At 41.0% G+C, this 22,991-nt stretch overlaps 2 protein-coding genes and 1 non-coding gene across 7 annotated transcripts in view; 1 reads left to right on the top strand and 2 right to left on the bottom strand.

Moving 5' to 3' along the window:
* Positions 1-4,604, bottom strand: part of SMC4 (structural maintenance of chromosomes 4) — a 39,610-nt gene extending 35,006 nt beyond the window's left edge. Inside the window, exons 1-5 of the mRNA XM_066241590.1 lie at positions 4,297-4,604; positions 3,202-3,502; positions 2,385-2,563; positions 1,753-1,944; positions 282-458 (exon numbers count right to left, since the gene is read on the bottom strand). Of these exons, the coding sequence (XP_066097687.1) occupies positions 282-458; positions 1,753-1,944; positions 2,385-2,563; positions 3,202-3,349 (696 nt within the window). The 5' untranslated portion in view covers positions 3,350-3,502; positions 4,297-4,604. The remainder of the gene's footprint in view (positions 1-281; positions 459-1,752; positions 1,945-2,384; positions 2,564-3,201; positions 3,503-4,296) is intronic.
* Positions 1-22,991, top strand: part of IFT80 (intraflagellar transport 80) — a 276,992-nt gene that overhangs the window by 48,489 nt on the left and 205,512 nt on the right. Inside the window, exons 1-2 of one of the 5 annotated variants that reach the window (XM_066241593.1) lie at positions 4,671-4,920; positions 11,425-11,503. The exons of 1 other annotated variant lie outside the window; for it this stretch is intronic. The gene's annotated coding sequence lies outside the window, so the exon portion shown is untranslated. Of the gene's footprint in view, positions 1-4,670; positions 4,921-11,424; positions 11,504-22,991 lie in introns of those variants that run through there. 3 more of the 5 variants (XM_066241591.1, XM_066241595.1, XM_066241596.1) reach the window with 3 other exon arrangements.
* LOC136312379 (small nucleolar RNA SNORA31) lies at positions 22,750-22,880 on the bottom strand. The gene has a single exon (XR_010726971.1). It is a non-coding gene; the product is annotated as a small nucleolar RNA SNORA31 (small nucleolar RNA).

A 22,991-nucleotide genomic window follows, 5' to 3' on the forward strand; every position in this document is an offset into this window, starting at 1 on the left:
GCCAATATTTACGTGCTGCTACAGCGGAACAAGTATGTTAGTTCATCCAAACATGAGCTTCTGATGATGAAAATACAGTTTTGAATGCATTTCCTTAAATTTCTAGAGCAGCAAATAATGATTCGCATCTTGACTGTAGTATGTAAACCATGATGTGCTGCTACAGTACTTTAAGGCTTCAAAAATACAGGATTCATCCAACAGGGGAAACCTCCCTAAATATTATTGGGGAAAAAAAGTAACAGGAATAAGGAAACTTCTGAAATCTTTAATAAACTTACCTGCAAAATTAAAAATCTATTATGGTCCAAGTCAATTCCATGACTTCGAAGAAGATTTCCAACATCCTTAAATGTCTTCTTCTTCCCACTAATGTGATAGACAGAAGTATTATCTCTGTAGGCTGTTCTGGATACATAGAAGTTACTGTTAGGAATGACTTCATACTCATTCCCTTCCTGTTTTGAGGAAAAACAAAACCAGAAAATAACTGGTATTAAGTTACAGGTCTATTCCAAATTTTACTCACTTTATACTGAAACTAATTCTATGGATTAAAAATTTCAAAGAACATGCACAAAACCTGGCAATAGTTTTCAGAAACAATAGATACTTTTCAAAATTGTTTGATTCCTTCCTCATAGATCACAAAAACCAAAAAGCCAAACCAAATAAACAAAAACAAGAGAACCTCCTCACCTCCAAACAAGCCTAAAAACATATGACTGAGAAAAGAGTTGATGGAAGGGGAGAAGAATCTGACCATATCCAAAACAAACTCAAATTATTAAATCATGTTGACAGATTAAATTACTAGTCCATTAAAAAAAGAAAAAAACAACAACAAACAAAACACTGCAGAGGATGATTCAAGGAAAAAAGAAGGCAGTAATGAGGTGATACGGGTTAGTTTTTTTGGGGGGTAAGGGATATTTAATTGAAGGTAAAAACAATTGTAAAAAGTTGACAACTACATTCCCTACATTAAAAAAATCAGATTAAAAAAATAAGTACAAAGTCTACTTTATTAAAACTCACTTCCCCTTAAAAGCTACATCATTTTGAAAATATGACTTAAAATTTACACAAATCAAATGTAAATAGGCAATGGAATCAAATCTGATTTACTAGCAATCTATTTTCCAATTCAAATTGTACAGCAGGACTTAATGAACAAAAAATATATGCCATCATATAGGTTTAAAGTATTTTATATTAAAAAAAAATTGTAACAAAACAAAGCCTACAAGCCAAGTCACATCCCCTTTTCATTATGTAATTAGCTTTCTGTATTTTTAGGTTCCATTTTTTTTTTGGTTGAAGCCATTTTTGAACCATGAATTTCCAGTTAATTATTAATCAGAAGAGGAAAAAACCCTTTCCCAACAAAACAGAAAATAATCTAAATAGACATTTTAAACAAACCAAAAATTTACAGTAAAAGAATGCATTCAGAAATCTAAAACTGCTTAGTATTTTATTCCAAAAAGGTAAGCACCTAACTACTATGAAGTACTTAAAATTAATTTCCCTGGCTAAAAATTTCAATATTTTAAGTTTAACATCCACCACCACTACTCCTCAAAAAGAAAATAAGGACATGGAGGTAAATAAATCAATAATTTTTTCTCCTTTAACCTTACACTAATTTTTAAAAGCCAAATTCAAGCCAAAAATAATAAAATGTGAAAAATATCAAAACTCTCTGAATTCTTTACATGAAGTTGCAAAGAAATAGTCCGAGTCCCTTACCTTATCAATTATCTTTTGAAAATGAACTTCTACAGTACAACTCTGAATATCCTTGTGTTCATCAGAATTGTGTATTAGTACCGAGAGTTTTTTAGATCTTATTTTTTGTGCTCGATAGCCAAACACAAAAAGCATAGAATCAATAACATTGGATTTGCCACTGCCATTTGGCCCAATAATACAGGAAAAGCGCTGCATAAAAAGAACAGGAAAAGAAAATTAAAATGAAGTTTAAAAGGTCATACTACTGATTTTAACTTGCAGCAAATCTATAAGTATTCTAAAGTTTTCATTGCTACAAGTTAACACAACTTAAGTTTTCTTACCCATCACAAACTCCAACACCTTAAAAAAGACCACTTTCTAACTTTTTTCAAAATCCATTCTAATAGTCAAGACAAAATTCTCCCTTCAAACAAAAAATTCACCAATTCTATTCAGTGAGAAAAACTTTTTTAATAGGTACAGAGGTGCCGAAGATAGTAAGATAAAACAAAAGCTAAATTTATTGTCAAAAGCCATATGATACATGTGTATCGTATCAATCGGAATAAATATAGGAGTTACAAAACTGAAACACCTTGTAATAAAGACTCGTTATCTTTCAATAGTTCTTTAAAACGGTCAAATACCTTATGAAAAGGTCCCAGAATTTTTTCCCCAGCATAGGATTTGAAGTTCTGATTTACAATATGAGTTATCATAAGTCGAGGAGCTCCAGCTTCGTTGGTCATTGCTGGAGGCGGGGGAGGCGGGATGCTATTCAAAATCTCTTGTAAACTTCTATCATCAATTTCCTCACTTGGAGTCTCTAAGTCAGTCAAGGGAAGGGAAGGGAAAGGAAAGGCAAGAGGGGAAAAAGTCTGCTTTAGTGTAATTCGTTCTGAGGACTAGTGCCTGCTAATGTCTGGAGAGATGTTAGACTTTGGACACCTCCTAGCTCCACTGAAACTGTCACTGGGGTTTCATAATGTCATCCAATTACTGGACTCAGAAAAGCTAAGGTGGTTTCAAGTAGGGTTTCATCTTTTTCAAGTAAATTACCATCTTCTCCTTAACCGCACTTTAAGACCACGAAAGTGTAGTTAGGGTGAAGCGACTTTTCATCATATTAACCTACAGCCATGAAGATAAGGCCTGAAAAAGAGTCCACTGGCTACTGGCTGACCGTGCCAATTTCCGCGGAAATAACAAGGCCACTGAACTTCACAAGGAATCTATTTAACTCGCCCCCATCCCCTCCAGCACCATTACACTGAAATTGCACGTAGTCTCTAACCTCTGAAAATTGCCAAATCGCTTTCTTGAGCTGACCTAACTGGACCCACCCACGATCTTCAGATGTCAATCCTGCAGGCCTCTTCGCCCACGCCAAATAAAAAGAGCCAGTCGCCGACCCACTAGGGTCCTCCAGCGTGCTTTCCTGCTGCGTCTCGGCGGACTACTCACCTGCCATAGCAGAGGTAGCAGAGGCACGGCCTCCGGCGCGGCTGGGCGGCGGCTCGGACTCCGCGTTGCTGCTGGTGCCGTCCGGGGACCGCGGAGGCCCTCCGTCTCCGCGCCGGGCGGTGGAGGACTGGGCGCCTTTACGGGGCATGGTCGCTGGGCCGCGGAAGAACCGGGAGCTCGCTCGCCAGCCGCGGGCTCTGTGGGAACAGACGGCTCAGCGTCCGCCCCGCCCCGCCCGGCAGAAACTTCCAACTACTTGTTTCCAGGAGCGGTCTCTAGAACCCCGCTCAGCGCCAGGAGTCTTCAGGAGAGAAGGCACAAAAAATCCAAGTCCTAAGGAGGCGGGATTCATACTCTTAAACAAGTCCTAAGCAAATGGGGACACCTACACTCGAATCAAGCAACGATGGGAACTGCTAGGGTTCCTTTTATTCTTTAGTGCCGCACCGCCATCGGCCATGGTATGCGCGTATAAGAGCATCTGAATGTAATTTCTAAACGAGGTAATTCCTACACTCGGGCACTTTCTAACATGCCCACGCTCACGGGCTAGGGGTGCACGTGCACACAGACTGGGAGGGAGTCGTATCACTCCAGGTTTGAGGGACTATTAACCTCCTAGAGCAGAAAACGGGACGCGCCTCGCCTCACTGCCCGCTCCCCGCCATTCAGCTCCCGGCGCGCAGACGGCCGGAGCCTGGGGTCCACCGCTCGCACTTCCAGACTGGACGCCGTGGCGCCTGCTCCGATTCAACCATCTTGGGGTAACCGGGGTTTGTCCCTCCAGGACTCGCGGCGGAGGCTCGGTCACCCGGCCGGGCTAAGACCCGGTGACGAGTCCCGTGGGGGAAGGGAAGCGGGCAGGGGGGACGCCCTCCCCCGACAGCAGAGCACGCGCGGTCCTCCGGGCTCGGAAGCACGACCCCCGCCCCAGCGACGCTGAAGTAGTTCCGAGAAGAGCGCCGGAGCCCGGGGCCGGGAGCGGCCAGGGGGGAGGGGTGACACGAGAGCGTCAGCGCCGGGCCTCCACTCGTCGCGCGCGGCCGGGCCGGAGCTGAGAGCGCGACAACCCGAGCAGGAACAGACGCACGTTACCTGCGGGACGGTCCACTCAGACCACGGCTGGGAGCGGCTGGACAAACCCCGCTCCTACTTGCTCTTTCGGCTCCGGGCCCTTCACTCGAAAATGGCGCCTAAAATACAAACTCGAACGGAAATTCGTTACACATCTGCGCAATGCTTTCTGGGAACCACTAATTTGAAAAAAAGTGCGGCGATTGTCACCGCCATCTCCTGCTCGCTTCCACACATGCGCGGACTACTGGAGGGGAAACCCTGGTGACGTGCAGCCTTTTTATTTAGTGGAAAGGAAGAGCGAAACGTTTTTTCTAGAACCTACGGAAACAGCACTTTTATAAGAATATTGCAAAATACAAAACAAAACCAACCTAGCGAGTTTTGAAAGAGAAAACCAGAAAAGAGGGTACCGCCCACAGCTGGAAGCGGGGCTCAGTAATCCAATAACGCCACTTAAAAGGAGGCGGGCTCTGAGGGGCGGGTTGTGAGGCCCGCGTGGGTAACGCGCGACGGAAAAGTATCGCGGGAAGACGGACTGCGCGTAGCTTTTTAGAAGTCACTATGGTGATAGGGAGGTCGGGAAGCTTCGTGGTAACTGGTCTCAGCTCTGTTATAGCAGCCACCACTTTCCTGGAATTTAAGGTAAATCTCCACTTTAGGACATGAAGAAAGGGTTTGTTAGCTGTGCCTATCACTGGATCCCACTTTTCTGCTTTGAGGGTGTCTGCGACGTGGAGCATCAGTTGTTTCCTTCCCCCTGGGGACAGTGGGTTTCTGGACTTAGCTTTTGGGATGCGACGGCGGAAACCTTGAATTTGGGGGCAATTGAGGGACAACAAAGAGAAGGAAAGACCTGGCTTGGTGAATGATCGTGTAGTTCTCATGTGAATAGCGAAATAATGATTTCAAATTATTGATGTCAGGTCGTTAGTGTTACCAGTGAAGGGCAGAGTGGTGGGCTTTTGAAATCATTTGAAAAATTTAGATGAAACGACTTGCCGATGTCATATGGTTATCTTTATGAGAAAATGATGGATCAGCAAATACTTCTTTTTTTTTTTTTTTTTTCATTTTTCTGAAGCTGGAAACAGGGAGAGACAGACAGACTCCCGCATGCGCCCGACCGGGATCCACCCGGCACGCCCACCAGGCGCGGTGCTCTGCCCCCCAGGGGGTGATGCTCTGCCCCTCCTGGGCGTCGCCATATTGCGACCAGAGCCACTCTAGCGCCTGAGGCAGAGGCCACAGAGCCATGCCCAGCGCCCGGGCCATCTTTGCTCCAATGGAGCCTTGGCTGCGGGAGGGGAAAAGAGAGACAGAGAGGAAAGCGCGGCGGAGGGGTGGAGAAGCAAATGGGCGCTTCTCCTATGTGCCCTGGCCGGGAATCGAACCCGGGTCCTCCGCACGCTAGGCCGACGAGCAAATACTTCTAATATAGCTTTTATGCAAGGCATAATAAGGGTTAAGAAAGTATTTATGTTCCCAAAGAATTTTCCTATATTCGTGAGTTCCTTTTATTAAATTTCATCTAGACAATTAATTTTAATGGGGTGACATTGATCAATTAGAGTACATACGTTCAGAGAAAATGTCTCCAGATAATTTGAACATTTGATTATGTTGTATACTCATCACCCAAAGTCAAATTGTCCTCCCTCACTTTTTATTTGGTTTTCTTTATGTCCCTCCCCTACCTCCACACTCTCCCTCTCTACCCTTCCCCTCCCCCTGGTAACAACTGCACCTTGTCCATGTCCATGTGTCTCAATTTTGTGTCCCACCTATGTATGGAACCATACAGTTCTTAGTTTTTTCTGATTTACTTATTTCACTCAGTATAATGTTATCAAGTTCCATCCAGGTTGTTGTAAATGATACTATATCATCATTTCTTATGGCTGAGTAGTATTCCGTGGTATATATGTACCACTTCTTCTTTATCCAGTCATCTATTGAAGGGCTTTTTGGTTGTTTCCATGTCTTGGCTACTGTGAGCAATACTATGTTGAACATGTCTTATGCACCAATGTTTTTGAGTTATGGGGGTATATTCCCAGTAGAGGGATTGCTGGGTCATATGGTAGTTCTATTCTTTTTTTTCCCCCCTGAAGTTGGAAACGGGGAGACAGTCAGACTCCCGCATGTGCCCAACCGGGAACTACCTGGCATGCCCACCAAGGGGCGATGCTCTGCCCATCTGGGCCGCTGTTCTGTTGAACCGGAGCCATTCTAGCGCCTGAGGCAGAGGCCATGGAGCCATCCTCAGTGCCCGGGCCAACTTTGCTCCAATGGAGCCTTGGCTGTGGGAGAGGAAGAGAGAGACAGAGAGGAAGGAGAGGGGGTGGGGTGGAGAAGCAGATGGGCGCTTCTGTGTGCCCTGGCTGGAAATCGAACCCGGGACTCCTGCACGCCAGGCCGACGCTCTACTACTGAGCCAACTGGCCAGGGCCTGGTAGTTCTATTCTTAATTTTTTGAGGACCACCATACTTTCTTCCATAATGGTTTTACTACTTTACATTCCCACCAACAGTGGATGAGGGTTCCTTTTTCTCCACAGCCTCTCCAACACTTGTCATTATTTGTCTTGTTGATAATATAGCTAGTCTAACAGGTATGAGGTGGTATCTCATTGTAGTTTTGATTTGCATTTCTCTAATAGCTAGTGAAAATGAGCATCTTTTCATGTATCTATTGGCTATTTGTATTTCTTCCTGGGAGAAGTGTCTGTTCATGTCATCTTCCAGATTTTTTTTTTTTTTTTTTAATTTTTTATTTATTCATTTTAGAGAGGAGAGGGAGAGACAGTCAGAGAGAGAGAGAGAGGAGAGACAGAGAGAAGGGGGGAGGAGCTGGAAGCATCAACTCCCATATGTGCCTTGACCAGGCAAGCCCAGGGTTTCGAACCGCTTCCAGATTTTTTTATTGCATTGTTTGCTTGTTGAGTTTTGTGAGTTCCTTGTATATTTTGGATATTAGGCCCTTATCTGAGCTGTTGTTTGAAAATATCATCTCCCATTTAGTTGTCTATCTGTTTTGTTGTCAGTATCTTTTGCTGTGCAAAAGCTTCTTAGTTTGATGTAGTCCCATTTATTTACCTTTGCCTTTACTTCCCTTTGGAGTCAAATGCATAAAATGTTCTTTATGGCCAAGGTCCATGAGTTTAGTACCTATGTTTTCTTCTATGTAATTTATTGTTTCATATCTTATATTTAGTTTTTTGATCCATTTTGAATTAATTTTGGTACAAGGCAACAAACTGTAGTCGAGTTTCATTCTTTTGCACATGGCTTTACAGTTTTCCCAGCACCGTTTATTGAAGAGGCTTTCTTTTCTCCATTGTGTATTTTTGGCTCCTTTATCAAAGACAATTTGCTCTTATATTTGTGGTTTTATTTATGGGCTCTCTGTTCCATTGGTCTGAGTGTCTTTTTCTGCCAATACCATGCTGTTTTGATTATCGTGGCTCTCTAATATAATAAGAAGTCAGGTATTGTAATGCCCCCAGCTTCGTTCTTTTTCCTTAGGATTACTTTGGCTATTCGGAGTTTTTTATATTTTCATATAAACCTGATGAGTTTTTGTTCCATTTCTTTAAAAAATGACATTGGAATTTTGATGAGAATTGCATTAAATATGTATATTACTTTGGGTAATTGGTCATTTTAACTATATTCTTCCTATCCAAGAACAAGGAATATTTTTCCATTTCATTGTATCTTTTTGGATTTCCCTTAACCATGCTTTGTGGTTTTCATTATATAGGTCCTTTACATTCTTTGTTATAGTTATTCCTAGGTATTTTATTTTTTTTGTTGCAACCATAAAAGGGATTATTTTTTTGAGTTCATTTTCTGAAGTTTCATTGTTGGCATATAAGAAGGCAGTAGACTTCTGTATATTAATTTTGTATCCTGCGGACTTATTGTATTGGTTTGTTTCTAATAGTCTTTTTGTGGAGTCTTTGGGGTTTCGATGTACAGGATCGTATCATCTGCAAAAAGTGAAACCTTTACTTCTTCTTTCTCAATATGAATGCCTTTTATTTCTTTCCCTTGTCTGATTGTTCTGGCTAGAACTTCCAGCACTAGGTTGAATAAAAGTGGAGAGAGTGGGCAGCCGTGTCTTATTCCTGATTTTTTTTTTTTTTTTTTGTAGTTTTCTGAAGCTGGAAACAGGGAGAGACAGTCAGACAGACTCCTGCATGTGCCCGACCGGGATCCACCTGGCACGCCCACCAGTGGCGATGCTCTGCCCACCAGGGGGCGATGCTCTGTCCCTCCGGGGCGTCACTCTGCGGCGACCAGAGCCACTCTAGTGCCTGGGGCAGAGGCCAAGGAGCCATCCCCAGCGCCCGGGCCATCTTTGCTCCAATGGAGCCTTGGCTGCGGGAGGGGAAGAGAGAGACAGAGAGGAAGGAGGGGGGCGGTGGAGAAGCAATGGGCGCTTCTCCTATGTGCCCTGGCCGGGAATCGAACCCGGGTCCCCCTCACTCCAGGCCGACGCTCTACCGCTGAGCCAACCGGCCAGGGCCTTGTTCCTGATTTTAAACGAAAAGTTTTCAGGTTTTTGCCATTTAATATGATGTTAGTTAATGGTTTGTTATAAATAGTCTTTATTATGTTATTTTCCTTCTATACCCATTTCATTGAATGTTTTAAACATAAAATGATGTTATATTTTATCAAATGCCTTTTCTGCATCTACTGATAGGATCATACTGGTTTTCTTTGTTTTGTTGATATGGTGTATTACGTTAACTGTTTTACGAATGTTGAACCATCCTTGTGATTGTGGGATAAAATCCACTTGATCATGGTGAATTTTTTTTTAATGTGTTGTTGTATTTACTTTGCTAGTATTTTGTTTAGTATTTTAGCATCTGTATTTATTAGAGATGTTGGTATGTAGTTTTCTTTTTTTGTGTTGTCCTTGCCAGATTTTGGTATGAGAGTTAATGTTGATGTCATAAAATGTGTTTGGAAGTATTGCTTCTTCTTCAATTTTTGGGAAGACTTTGAGTAGGATAGGAACCAAATCTTCTTTGATTGATGGATAGAATTCACTAGGATAGCCATCTGGCCCTGAACTTTTATTTTTTGGGAGGTTTTTGATAGTTGTTTCTATTTCCTCCTGCTTATGGGTCTGTTTAAGCTATCTACTTCTTCATGACTCAGTCTAGGAAGATTGTATTGTTCTAGGAATTTATCCATTTCATCTAGATTGTTAAATTTGGTGGCATATATAATAGTTTTTCATAGTATTCTATGATAATTCTTTGTATATCTGTGATGTCTGTGATGATTTCTCCTCTTTCATTTTGGATTTTGTTTATATGAGTCCTTTCTCTTTTTTCCTTAGTGAGTCTTTTCAAAGGTTTGTCAATTTTGTGGATCTTTTCAAAGAACCAGCTCCTTGTTTTATTGATTGTTTTTTATAGTTTTTCTGTTCTCTATTTTCTGCTCTGATTTTTATTATTTCCTTTCTTCTGCTGGTTTTGGGTTGCCTTTGTTCTTCTTTTTTAGTTACTTAAAATGTGATGTTTAGGCCCTGGTAGGTTGGCTCAGTGGTAGAGCAGGACTGCTCTACCTGGTGTGCAGGAGTCCTGGGTTCGATTCCCGGCCAGGGCACACAGGAGAAGTGCCCATCTGCTTCTCCACCCCTCCTGCTCTCCTTCCTCTCTGTCTCTCTCTTCCCCTCCTGCAGCCAAGGCTCCATTGGAGCAAAGTTGGCGCTGGGGACGGCTCTGTGGCCTCTGCCTCAGGCGCTAGAATGGCTCTGGTTGCAACAGAGCAATGCCCCAGATGGGCAGAGCATCGCCCCCTGGTGGGCATGCCGGTTGGATCCCAGTCGGGCACATGCGGGAGTCTGTCTGACTGCCTCCCCGTTTCCAACTTCAGAAAAATACAAAAAAAAAAAAAAAAGAAAATGTGATGTTTAGTTTGTTTATTCGGGCTCTCCCTTGTTTGTTCATATAAGCCTGTAGTGATATGAACTTCCCTCTTATTACTGATTTTGTTCATCCCAGAGATTCTGATATGTTGTATTGTCATTTTCGTTTATCTTTATGTATCTTTTGATCTCTGCTTTTATTTCTTTCTTGACCCACTCATGTGTTTTTTTTTTTTTTTTTTTTTACTTTACAGAGACAGAGAGTCAGAGAGAGGGATAGACAGGGACAGATAGGAACAGAGAGAGATGAGAAGCAGCAATCATTAGTTTTTTGTTGCGCATTGCAACACCTTAATTGTTCATTGATTACTTTCTCATATGTGCCTTGACCGTGGGGCTACAGCAGACCGAGTAACCCCTTGCTTGAGCCAGCCACCTTGGGTCCAAACTGGTGAGCTTTTGCTCAAACCAGATGAGCCCTCGCTCAAGCTGGCGACCTCGGGTTCTCGAACCTGGGTCTTCTGCATCGCAGACCGACGCTCTATCCACTGCGCCACCGCCCAGTCAGGCGACCCACTCATGTTTTAGAAGCATGTTGTTTAATTACCAAAGTTTGTGGGTTTGTTTACTTCTTTTTTGCAATTGAATTCTAGTTTCAAAGCTTTGTTGTTTACTTCTTTTTTGCAGTTGAATTCTAGTTTCAAAGCTTTGTTGTCACAGAATATGTTTGGTGTATTATCAGTCTTTCTGAATTTGTTGATGTTAGTTTTGTGGCCCAACATGTGGTCAATTATTGAGAATGTTCCATGTACACTGGATAAAAATGTATACTCTGGCATTTTGGGATGAAATAAATGTCCTGTAGATGTCATATCCAATTGTTCTAGTGTTTTATTTAAGACCAGTATTTCTGTATTGATTTCTGTTTGGACAAACGATCTAGAGTGGTCAGCGGTGTATTGAAGTCTAGAAGTATGATTGTATTTTTGTCAGTTTTTATTTTTAGATCAGTAGTAGATATCTTATATACTTTGGTGCTCCTTGGTTTGGTGCATATATATTAAGAAGTGTTTTGTCTTCTTGATTCAATGTCCCCGTTATCATTATGAAATGACCATCGTTATCTGATTACCTTTGTTGTCTTGTAGTGAGCATTGTTAGATATGAGAATGGCTACACCTGCTTTTCTTTGGATGTTATTTGCATGGAGAATTGTTTTCTAACCTTGCACTTTGAATTTGTTTTTATCCTTGTAGCTTAGATGTGTTTCTTGAAGGCAGCATACAGTTGGATTTTCTTATTTGATCGACTCTGCTACTCTGTGTCTTTTTATTGGTGAGTTCAATCTACTTACATTTAATGTAATTATGGACACTTGAGGGTTTCCTATTGCCATTTTATATATCGCTTTCTGATAGGTCTGTATCCTGTTTGATTCTTCTCTTTTCTTTTTCTGTCATTTGTATTTGGTTGTATTCCATACGTCTTTCCCTCATTTCTTTTCTTTTTTAAAAATTATTTATTTATTTATTTTAAAATGAGACAGAGAGTGAGTCAGAGAGAGGGATAGACAGGGACAGACAGACAGGAATGGAGAGAGATGAGAAGCATCAATCATTAGTTTTTCATTGCGCGTTGCAACACCTTAGTTGTTTATTGATTGCTTTCTCATATGTGCCTTGACCGTGGGTCTTCAGCAGACCGAGAAACCCCTTGCTGGAGCCAGCGACCTTGCGACCTTGGGTTCAAGCTGGTGGGATTTTGCTCAAACCAGATGAGCCCGCGCTCAAGCTGGTGACCTCGGGGTCTTGAACCTGGGTCTTCTGCATCCCAGTCCGACGCTCTATCTACTGCGCCACTGCGTGATCAGGCTGTTTCTTCTTTTTTTAAGTCATGTGTTTCTGTATTGGTTTTTTCAGGGGTGGTTACCGTTGGGTAATAAAAAGGATATATATCATATTCAGTGTAGTACATTATCTTATGAGTGCTCCTGGACTCCATCCTCCTTTGCTACTGTTAAACTTTGTCCTCTCCCCTTTTCTGTTTCTGTTGTCACAGATTAATCTTGTTTTTATTGTGATCTTGTTGGAGCTTTTACTTGTGATTTTGTTGTGTTTTGTTCTTTGTATCTGGTGGGATAACCCCCTATAGTATTTCTTGAAGTGTGGGTTCTCTGGTGATAAATGCCCTAATCTTTTATATATCTGTGAATGTTTTTATTTCCCCTTCGTATTGAAGGATAGCTTTGATGGATATAGTATTCTTGGCTGGAAGTTCCTCTCTTTCAGTACTTTAAATATTGGGATCCACTCTCTTCTTGCTTGTAGCATTTCTGCTGAGAAATCTGATGATAATCTAATGGGCCTTCCTTTATATATTGTATTCTTCTTTTCCCTGGCTAACTTCAGGATTTTTTCTTTGTCATTGGTTTGTGATAATTTTATTATGATGTGCCTTGGACTATGTCTGTTTGGGTTAAGGTAACTCAGTATTCTGTTTTTTTCTTGGATTCAAGGCTTTAGTTTTTTCCACAGGCTTGGGAAGTTCTCATCGATTATTTGTTTGAATATGTTCCCCATTCCATTTTCTCTCTCTTCTCTTTCTGATATACCCATTATTCTTATGTTTCTTTTTCTGATAGAGTCAGAAAATTCCTGTAGGACTTTCTCATTTTTTAAAAATTCGTCTCCTCTTCTCTCTGTAGTGTCTCTAGTTGCCTGTCTTCTGTGTCTCTAATTTTCTTCTCTATCTGTCCTGTTGTATTAGCTAAGCTGGTTACCTCGTTTTTCAGTTCACGTATTGAGTTTTTCATCTCTGTTTTGTTCCTTTTTATCGTTTCAATTTCCTTGGTGAAGTACTCTTTTTGTTCATTGAATTGTTTTTTGAGCTCTCCAAATTGCCTTTCTGTGCTTTCTTTTATTACCATGAGTATTTTTAGGACTGCAGTTTTTAATTCTCTGTCATTTAACTCCAAGGTTTCCAAGCTATTGAACTATTTTTCTAGAGGTTTTTAATAGTCTGTCTGAGGTACATCTCTGTCTTTTGAATCCATGGTATTTGATGTCTTTTTCCTTAATGGCATTTGAGAGTGGTATTGTTAATAACACTAATAAGAGAATTAAAAAAAATAAAAATTGAAAAGATACAGTGAAAAAATTAAAATTCTATAATGATAAATGGTACAAAACCTACAGAGAACAAGGAGCAGGAACTGAGGAAAGATGACAAAAGAGATAAAAAATGAAGTAAAAAAACACAAAATGCCACAAAGAAAAATGTGAATCGAAAATATAATAATTTGTTGAATGAGAGAAAAAGGAAAAGAGAAAAAAAAGGAAAGGTTTTTGAAATGAAACCCTCATATAAAACAAGAATTAACACTGTAACAACTATAGGTAATGAAATTCAAAAGGAAAAAGAAAGAATAAAAAGGAAAGAAGATAAAATGACCAAAATAGAAAAAGAAAGTTATAAAAATGTAATTTTTTTCTGGTTTTGAGAGGTAGCTTCTTCCCTTTTTTTCGACAGGTGGCGCTGTACTACAGGTTTTTCCCCTGTGGGGCTCTTGTGCAGTGGTTTTCTGTTGTGCCACTGTGGTGGTGACGTAGGCGGGGCCTCAGTCCCGTTGATAGGCGGGGCTTGTTAGGGCTTGGAGGCTCTGACAATGGGAGTCTCAGTTTTCCAGGTGCCTCTCCCCACGTCTCTCCCACCTGAGCTAGCAACCTGGTGACATAGCTGTGAGGTTCGCCCTAGCCACTGCTTGTAGAGCAAGAGGCTCTAAGAGCAGCAAGGTCCTTCCTCCAGTACCGCTTTGCTCAAAGCACAGTTCTGGGTAAGGCTGTGCCAACCAGAGCCACCAGCGAGAGCAGGCAAGGCTGGGAGCCCATTGCAGACCTAGTGCCTTTCTAAGGGCTGGCGGACAGGTCTAGCATGTCTCAGCATGCCACGGGCTGGGAACTGATAGCAGATCAAGCACCTTTCTAAGGGCCCCCGGGCATGTCTAGTACGCCTCAGTGCTCCACAGGCTTCTTCCTTGTGCACTATATGGTAGCCCGCAGCAAGCCATGTGCGTGCCCAGCCCCCGTGACTTCAGCAGTGCACACAAGCCTGCACCCGCCCATTTGAGTGCACAGTGCCTGTGATCTCAGTGGAGCCGGGAATGCAGGAATACGCTTTGAAGCTTGTATGGGCCCCGCGGAGTCTCCGCCCAGGCTGTCGCAGGCCCAGGGATTCTGCCTTTGCGCACGTTTTGTGCTGGTGGTCGTGGAACTGGGAATACACAAAGATGCTGGCAACAGCACACGCAGATGTCCACCGCTGATAATCTGGGGCTAAGCTCTCCAGCCTGTGTGCGTGCCCACACCAGTAGTGTCAAGTGGAGCCACTCGCACACTGCCTGCGATCGCAAGCTGGGAGCGCACGAAGCTGTGGCGCTGGTGCCGGCTCCTGTGGGCACCCCGCCCTGGTAAGCTTTGTCAGAGTCTGCCGTCTGTGCATCCCCGCGTCCGCGATGTCAGGCAGAGCTGGCATGTTCTTTCTTCTGCTTGATCATCCACCCAGCCCTGTTCCTTCCCTCAACCTGAGTTGGAGAGATATCAACCAGGAAAAAGCAACAACTTGAACAAATTGAGTGGTGTATATGAGAGATATATATGGGAGAAAGATATATATGGCACAATGGGAGAAAGATGTAACATTTAACAGAATCCCATCATTATTTTTTTGCTATATGCTTGGAGAATTTACTTACCAGTGTCTCTGGGAGTATTTATTTATAAAACCAGCATATAATATCTATCTTATAGGATTATTTATGATTTTTCATCTAGCATACATACTAAAGGCATTTGATATTGTGATAAGGATGTATAATGGGATGTCAAGTTAGATGAAGGTTAGCTTTTGAAGGGTCTTGAAAGCCAGATCAAGAACTCTAGATATGATATACAGGAAGCGTCTCTTAGAAAAATTTTGGGCTAAGTAATGACTTGGTTAAAAAAAACAGGAAACAGTAATCATGTGGGATGTGTTAAGGTAAAAGAGGCTGAGATCAGGCATGACTTAGATTATTGTACAGTTTTCTATGTGAGAGTTGAGAAATCCCTATAGTGGAATGGAAAATATCCTGACACATTTTGGAAGAAATAAAAATCTATAGCTTTTATAGATTTTAATTTACAAAGTTAAGAGTAAAACTCTTAAAGTCAAATACCATTCTTTGTTTGAATCTGTGAATTCATGATGAAGGGATAGGAAGAATGGTAAATCACAAACAAATCCTAGTTTACCTGTCTTTGATGAGTGTTGTAAATAATGGTAGCTTTTAGTGACTGATAATAAAGAATGTAATTTCAATAAATCAATAAAGTAACTGATTTAGTTGAAACTAACTATGCCCACTCATAACAAATATTTTCAAAACAGGCTTAAACCAAGTTGTATAATGAACAAAAGAAATTCATAATGAACAGCTACAGAGTAGATTTAAATCTAGAATGGAAATAGGATACTTAGAATTCCAAGTGATTTGAGAAGAGATTACAGTCACAAGAAATAAAGACTTGATTGATACTGACAATACTTAGGATATTTCTTATGAAATTAACAGTATCTAATTATAAAAAAAAGACTGGTCTAAAAAAAAAAGACTGGTTCAATTGAAATGGATTATGTTATAATCATTTTGGAAAGTATAACTGTCTCATCTTTCTGGTCTAAAATAATCTATTAACAACCATTATCTATAATTTCAGGCAGACCAGGAAGAGAATCCTTACTTTTCACATTTTAAATGTAAAAAAAAGTTGGAATTAGAATTAAAACCCACATTTGCAATTTTTTTATTTTTTTTATTTTTCTGAAGTTGGAAACGGGGAGGCAGTCAGACAGAGTGCCCAACCGGGATCCACCTGGCATGCCCACCAGGGAGCGATGCTCTGCCCATCTGGGATGTTGCTCTGTTGCAATGAGAGCCATTCTAGCGCCTGAGGCAGAGGCCACAGAGCCATCCTCAGCGCCCGGGCCAACTTTGCTCCAATGGAGCCTTGGCTGCAGGAGGGGAAGAGAGAGACAGAGAGGAAGGAGAGGGGATGGGGTGGAGAAGCAGATGGGCACTTCTCCTGTGTGTCCTGGCCGGGAATCGAACCTGGGACTCCTGCACGCCAGGCCGATGCTCTACCACTGAGCCAACCGGCCAGGGCCTTGCAATTTTTTTTTAAAGCACGCACAAGATTGATGGTGGTGGTGGGGACAGACAAGGATAGACAGACAGGGAGAGAGATGAGAAGCATCAACTCAGAGTTGTGGCACCTTAGTTGGTCATTGATTACTTTCTCGTATGTGCCTTGATGGGGGGCAGGAAACACAACTCCAGCAGAGCCAGTGACCATGGGGTCATGTCTTTGATCACATGCTTAAACTGGTGACCCCTTGCTCACTCATGCTGGGGAGCCTGCAGTCAAGCTGGCGACCTTGGGCATTTGAACCTGTATCCTCAGCATTCCAGACTGACGCTCTATTCACTGTGCCACCGCCTGGTCAGGCAACATTTGCAATTCTTTAAGAGCATGATTTTGTCATTAGTATAATGTAAGTTTGTCTGCCTTCTAATGTGGTCACAAGATTTTATAAAGTGAAATTAGATTTGTGGGAAAATGTTTAAAAATATTAAGTTTGTAATTGTAAATATTTGAGTTAATTAGATATTAACTAATAAACCAAAATGAATAAATAAACATGAACTCATGTAAGTGATGTATAAGTACCTAGAAAATACTGTTCAGGATTAATAAATTGGATATAGAAGGACAGATAGTAATGGATATACTTCTTGATAATGTAAACACCCAAGTAAGTTAACCTTGTTGAAACTCTCACTTAATGCAGAGAAAATAGGAAGTGAGAAAGTGGAACAGTTTTTTTGGGAAGGACCATTTTGAAAGATGATTTTATTTTTATTCATATTTATTGAGATTATGGGAAGATACATCCGATGTGCAGTAGGTAGAAAATATAGCTCGAGAGAAAATAGGAAGAGTTCATGCTATAAGAATAGTTGGAACACTAAAAATAGATTAGGTCTTTAAGGCTGTAAGAATACAGAAAAGGTTCATTCTTAGAATCTAGGGAAAAGAAATAATTATAGTAATTATTGTCTCTGGTAGGATTCTAGATTACATGTGACAAAAAGCTCAATTCAGTTTGTCTTAAGAAAAAAATATTGGCTCCTATAACCAAAAAATTAGGTGAGTATAACTGGATTCAGTGTTCAAACAGAGAGAGCAGGATTTGGTTTCTTTCTTTGCTCTGCTTTGCATATCACTGTCTTGGCATTATTCTTAGGTTCCAGTAGTGGCTTTTGGCAACTTCAGCCTGTCTCCCTGCTGTGGTAAAATAGCTACAGTAACTCCAGCCTCAAATCTTCTAAAATTAAAGACTGGGGGTAAAGAGAGTTTTTCTTCCCCTTCATTTGCTTCAATAAAAGTTCTGGGCCATCTGTGAAACAGTCTCTGTGCAAAAGGAATGGAATGCTCTAATTGGCTTAAGTCTGGATCTCATCCTGGCCCCATTCAAGACACATGAGCCAAGAGTGAGGAAGTCTGTGTTCCAAGGAGAAATTTTTTGTACCTAGGACAAGAGTGAATATGTGCGGAGTGATGAAGACACCAACTTGCACTACAAATAGGTAACAATTATTAAGTTCCTACTTTGTTTCACCACTCTACTGGACATTTACATACTTAATCTCATTTAACCATCATAATCAACTTGTGAAATAGATATTGTTGGCCCCATTTTAAAAGATTTTATTTATTGATCTTTTTTTTTGAGAGAGAAGGTGGGGGAAGAGTGGGAAGCACCAACCCTTAGTAGTTGCTTCTCTAAATGTGCCTTGACTAGGCAAGCCCAGGGTTTCAAACCAGGAACTTCAGCATTCCGGGTCGATGTTTTATCCTCTGCACCACTACAGGTCAGGCAAGCCCCATTTTAAGTAAGGAAGAAAACAATGTACAGTATGTCTGAAGATCACTAGGAAGGGGTCACTATAAGAAGCGGATCAAGTGTAATAGAGACTGCAAAGAGAATGAGAATGATGATCTTATGATGCAGAAATACATAAAGAAGAAAATACAACAGGCCCTAATCTAATCACTCAGTTAATTCTATAATATATACATAGATAAATAAAATACTATGAACATGGTAAAAAACTTAAAACAGTACAGAAACATTTAAAATGAGAATGAAAAGCTTTGCTTCTCATCCCAGTGCTCCTATCCTCACAGAGGTCTCTTTTAAGTGCCCTGTATATCTTCCTAGAAAAATATGTTAGTATCCCATAGCTTGAATATATATCCCTTTTTATTTAAACAAAAGGGACTGAGTTATATAATATTTCTGTATACTGGTTGTTATTTAATGTATTGTAAACATCATTCTATATCAACACGTACAGATTCGTCTCATTTTTTAAATAGTTGCACAGTACTCTAGTATATCAGTTGAGTGTGATTCTTTTGTGCCAGTTGATGAATTAAAAGGATGAATTAAAGATGACTAGTTATTTTTTTATATTTTTCTGAAGTGAGAAGTGGGGAGGCAGAGAGACAGACTCCCGCATGCACCCTACCAGGGTCCACCCAGGTTGCCCACTAGGAGGCAATGCTTGGCCTATCTGGGGTGTTGCTCTGTTGCAACTGGAGCCTTTCTAGTGCCTGAGGTGGAAGCCATGGAGTCATCCTCAGTGCCCAGGCCAACATTGCTCCAGTGGAGTCTTGGCTGTGGGAGGGGAAGAGAGAGACAAAGAGAGGAGGGGGGGTGGAGAAGCAGATGGGCGCCTCCTCTCCTGTGTGCCCTGCTGAGAATCAAGCCTGGGACTTCCACACGCTGGGCTGACACTCTACCACTTAGCCAACCGACTAGGGCAAAGATGACTTCTTATTTTTAAATTTGTGAATCACATGGTTTATTGGCTAGAATAGTAATAAACACCCTGCATTTATTAGGACACCCTGTAAAAAGATTATAAATATAGGTAATAAAAATAACATTAAAGTATGGTTGGCAGGATCTAGCTATAATGATAACTAGAGTTGCAAGGAAATGTATATCCCAGCATATATCCACGCTTTAGCAAATGCACATGGTTAATTGGAGTGGGGTGGGGCTGGGGGTCTTTTGTAGTTGAAGTATACTACGTTTGAAAACCAGTGTGCTTGTTGTATCTTTGAATCTGTTCCTGGAAATGGTGAACCTACCTCTCTCTCCCCTGTCATACAAGAGAGCTCTTTTGTGGTTTTATGATGGGACCAATTTGAATAAAAGATTTGCCTCTTTCCTTCTTCTGGGAACCAGTCACAGGAATCTGACGAGAGCTATCAGTTTAGAAGAGTTGATAAAAATTGAACTTTTTAAAATAAGACCTTTAGTAGTCATAAAGCAAACCATTAATTTCAACTATTAATATTAACACCCAGCTGTTAGCCAATATGTAAATGACCTAAAAAGAACTTGGTATTAATGTACTGATGATCTAGCTCTTGCATTTCTTATCTATTCTTCACATTCTTGTTCACTACTGATGCTTTTCAACCTCTTATCTGTAGGTACATTCCTGTAGACAAATCATGCCTTCTCTCTTTCCTGGCTGAAATTTTTCTGCTTTTGGTATTGGTTTTGTCTGTTTTATTTCTTAAATGTAATTCTTTTACTTTTGTAAACCATTTTTAAATGTACAGTTCAGTGGCATTAAGTATGTACTTAATCATGTTGTGTTACTATCATCTCCATATATCCATAGAACTCATCTCATCTTGCAGAGCTGAAACTAAACCCATTGAACAATAACTCCCTAACCCCCCCCCCCCGCTCCCTCCCCCCCCCCAGCTCTGGCAACCATACAGTCATACTTTGTCTGTATGACTACTGTAGATACTTCATACAAATGGAATCATATAGTATTTGTGCTTTTGTGACTGGCTTATTTCACTTAGCATAATGTTGTTTAATTCTTAACATTAATGCTTTATTCTCTTTTCCTCTATTTTCTTAGTTCTAACTGTTCCACATTATAAATACATATCCACAACATGAGCCCTAATAAGGCTCTCCAGAAAAAATTTGATGTAGTCTTGAATTCAATGACTGAAAACTCAGGCAAAATTTCTGTGTTTTATCCCAGAAGGAGAATTCCTCTTTTTTGGGAAACATCAATACTACATACTACCGAAGAGACCAGTTCCAGGAAGAAGGCTACAATATAGATTGATAATCCACCTTCCCTTAAGAGACCACTGGGACTATTCCATCATCTCTTTCATCCCTGTTTTCCTCAGTCTCCACATTCAGGACCCTTAATTCCTTGCATTAGTTCATTAGTAGGTTTAACTATTGATGACAGTAACTTAAACATGATAAAACTGTATTCCCTATCACTTAAAATTCTGAATAGGAGGTACAGGACTGATATGACTCTCCACAAGGCCAGGAGCCTTTTGGAATTGTTAATGCTCTCTGTGATCACACCTACTTTCCAGGGCAGATGGGGAAATATGTAGTCTTTGTTCTAAGTGGCCAGGTATGTAGCAAAAATTCACATTCTTCTACATAAGTAGGGATGATGAATGAATATTGGAGGACAGTCAGCTGTTGAGACCATTTCCTACTATCTGTCCAAACTCCTAGCTCTTTCCAGTGTAAATTCTATCCCTCTACCTTTTGGAACTCAAGAGTGTGTCAGTGGCCCAATCTGTGTCCTCAACCCTTACTTCTGAATGATTTATTTATTTACCTTTGTAGTCCAACTTAAATCTGGTTGTTTCTGCCTGACCAGGCAGTGGTGCAGTGGATAGAGCATTAGCCTGGGATGCTGAGGACCCAGGTTTGAAACCCCAAGGTCGCCTGTTTGAGCTTGGGTTCACCAGCTTGAGTGTGGGGTTGCTGGCATGAGCGTGGGATCATAGACATGATCTAGTGGTGGCTGGCTTGAAGCCCACGGTCATTGGCTTGAGCCCAAGCTCACTGGTTTGAGCAAGGGGTCACTGGCTCAGTTGGATCCCCCCACCCCCATCAAGGCACATATGAGAAAGCAACCATTGAACAACTAAAGTGATGCAACAGTGAGTTGATGCTTCTCGTCTTGCTCCCTTCCTGTCCTGTGGAAACTGCTTTCTTGAAGTCCCTGTCAAGTGGAAGCGTTTAGCTTCCCAGACTCCTATGTGTCAGACGGCCTTGTTTCTCATTAAAGTATCTGGACAATCGATCTCATCCCTCTTTCTCTCTCTAAAATTTCCTACTGTCTTGGAAATAAGTCCTACCAGATTAAACCATTCTCTACCCTGCCTTTTTGAAGCCATCAGCAGATCTCTGATATTTTTCCTTATTCAGTGAATATACTAGCACTGGCTGTTTCTATCTCCACCATGACTGTTCTCATTAGTCTCAGTGATTTAATATCTACCAATCAATCCATCCCATTCCCTGGCCTCTCAGTTCTTGATCCTGGCCACCCACTTTCCTACTTCATCATTACCAATGTCTACATTCTCTTCCAAAATCTGTTTTAAGCATCTGTTTGTTTGTATAGTTCCACTTGTTTTTCTCTAGTTTATTTCCTATAGAATACTTCTTAAACTGAATTTATTGGGGTACAGTTTTCAGTTGTGCAACTCAAGAAAACATCATCTGCACAATGTAGTGTGTGCCCATCACTCCAAGAAAAATCTCTTTAGTCCATATTTCCTCATCTTTGCCCACCTTCACCTACCCCCACCCCCCTTTTCCTCTAGCTATCAACACACTGTTGTCTGTGTAAGTGTGTTATTTATATGTATGTATGTGTATGTGTGTTTTGCTTAATCCCTTTATCTTTTGCCATCCATCCCCAAACCCCCTCCTCTCTGACAGCTGTCCTGTCAGTCTGTTCCATGTATCCATGTCTTTATTTTTTTCATCAGTTTAATTTGTTCATTAGATTCCGCATATAAGTAAGATCGTATGGTATTTGTCTTTCTTTGACTGGCTTATTTCGCTTAGCATAAGAATCTCCAAGTCCATTCATGCTGTTGAAAAGGTAAATTTCCTTTTCTTATGGCCACATAGTATTCCATTGTATAAATGTACCACAGCTTTTTAATCCACTCATCTACTGAGGGCACATGGGCTACTTCCAAATCTTGGCTATTGTAAATGATGCTTCAATGAACATAGGGGTGTATATATTCTTTCAACTTAGTGTTTCAGTATTCTTAGGATATAGTTTCAGAAGTGGGATTTCTGGGTCAAAAGATAGTTTCATTGTTAAGATTTTGAGAAAACTATTTTCCATAGTGGCTGCACTAGTTTGCATTTCCACTAACAGTGTATGGGTGTTATCTTTTCTCCACATTCTTGCCAGCACTTGTTTTTTTGCTTTACTGTATTGATGAGCGCCATTCCGACAGACGTGAGATGATATCTCATTGTGGTTTTAATTTGCATTTCTCAGATGATTAGTGGGACATTTTTTCATAGGTCTATTGGCCATCTATATGTCCTCTTTGGAGGGGTGTCTATTCAGGTCTTTTGCCCATTTTTTTAAATTTTATTTTATTCCCCCATTCAATCTAGGCTGCCACAGTCAGATAGACAGAAGGCGCGAGGACCCTTTTTCTTGCATCTATACTGGAACCCTAGCAGCAGACAATAACTGCTCCAGGTCTATCAACTAGATGCATCTTTTGCCCATTTTTTAATTGGATTTTTTGTCTTTCTGGTGTTGAGTTATATAAGTTCTAAATATATTTTAGAAATTAACCCCTTATCAGGTGTATCACTGGCAAATATG

This window comes from Saccopteryx bilineata, chromosome 8 (assembly GCF_036850765.1).
Source record: "Saccopteryx bilineata isolate mSacBil1 chromosome 8, mSacBil1_pri_phased_curated, whole genome shotgun sequence".
Lineage (NCBI taxonomy): Eukaryota > Metazoa > Chordata > Mammalia > Chiroptera > Emballonuridae > Saccopteryx > Saccopteryx bilineata.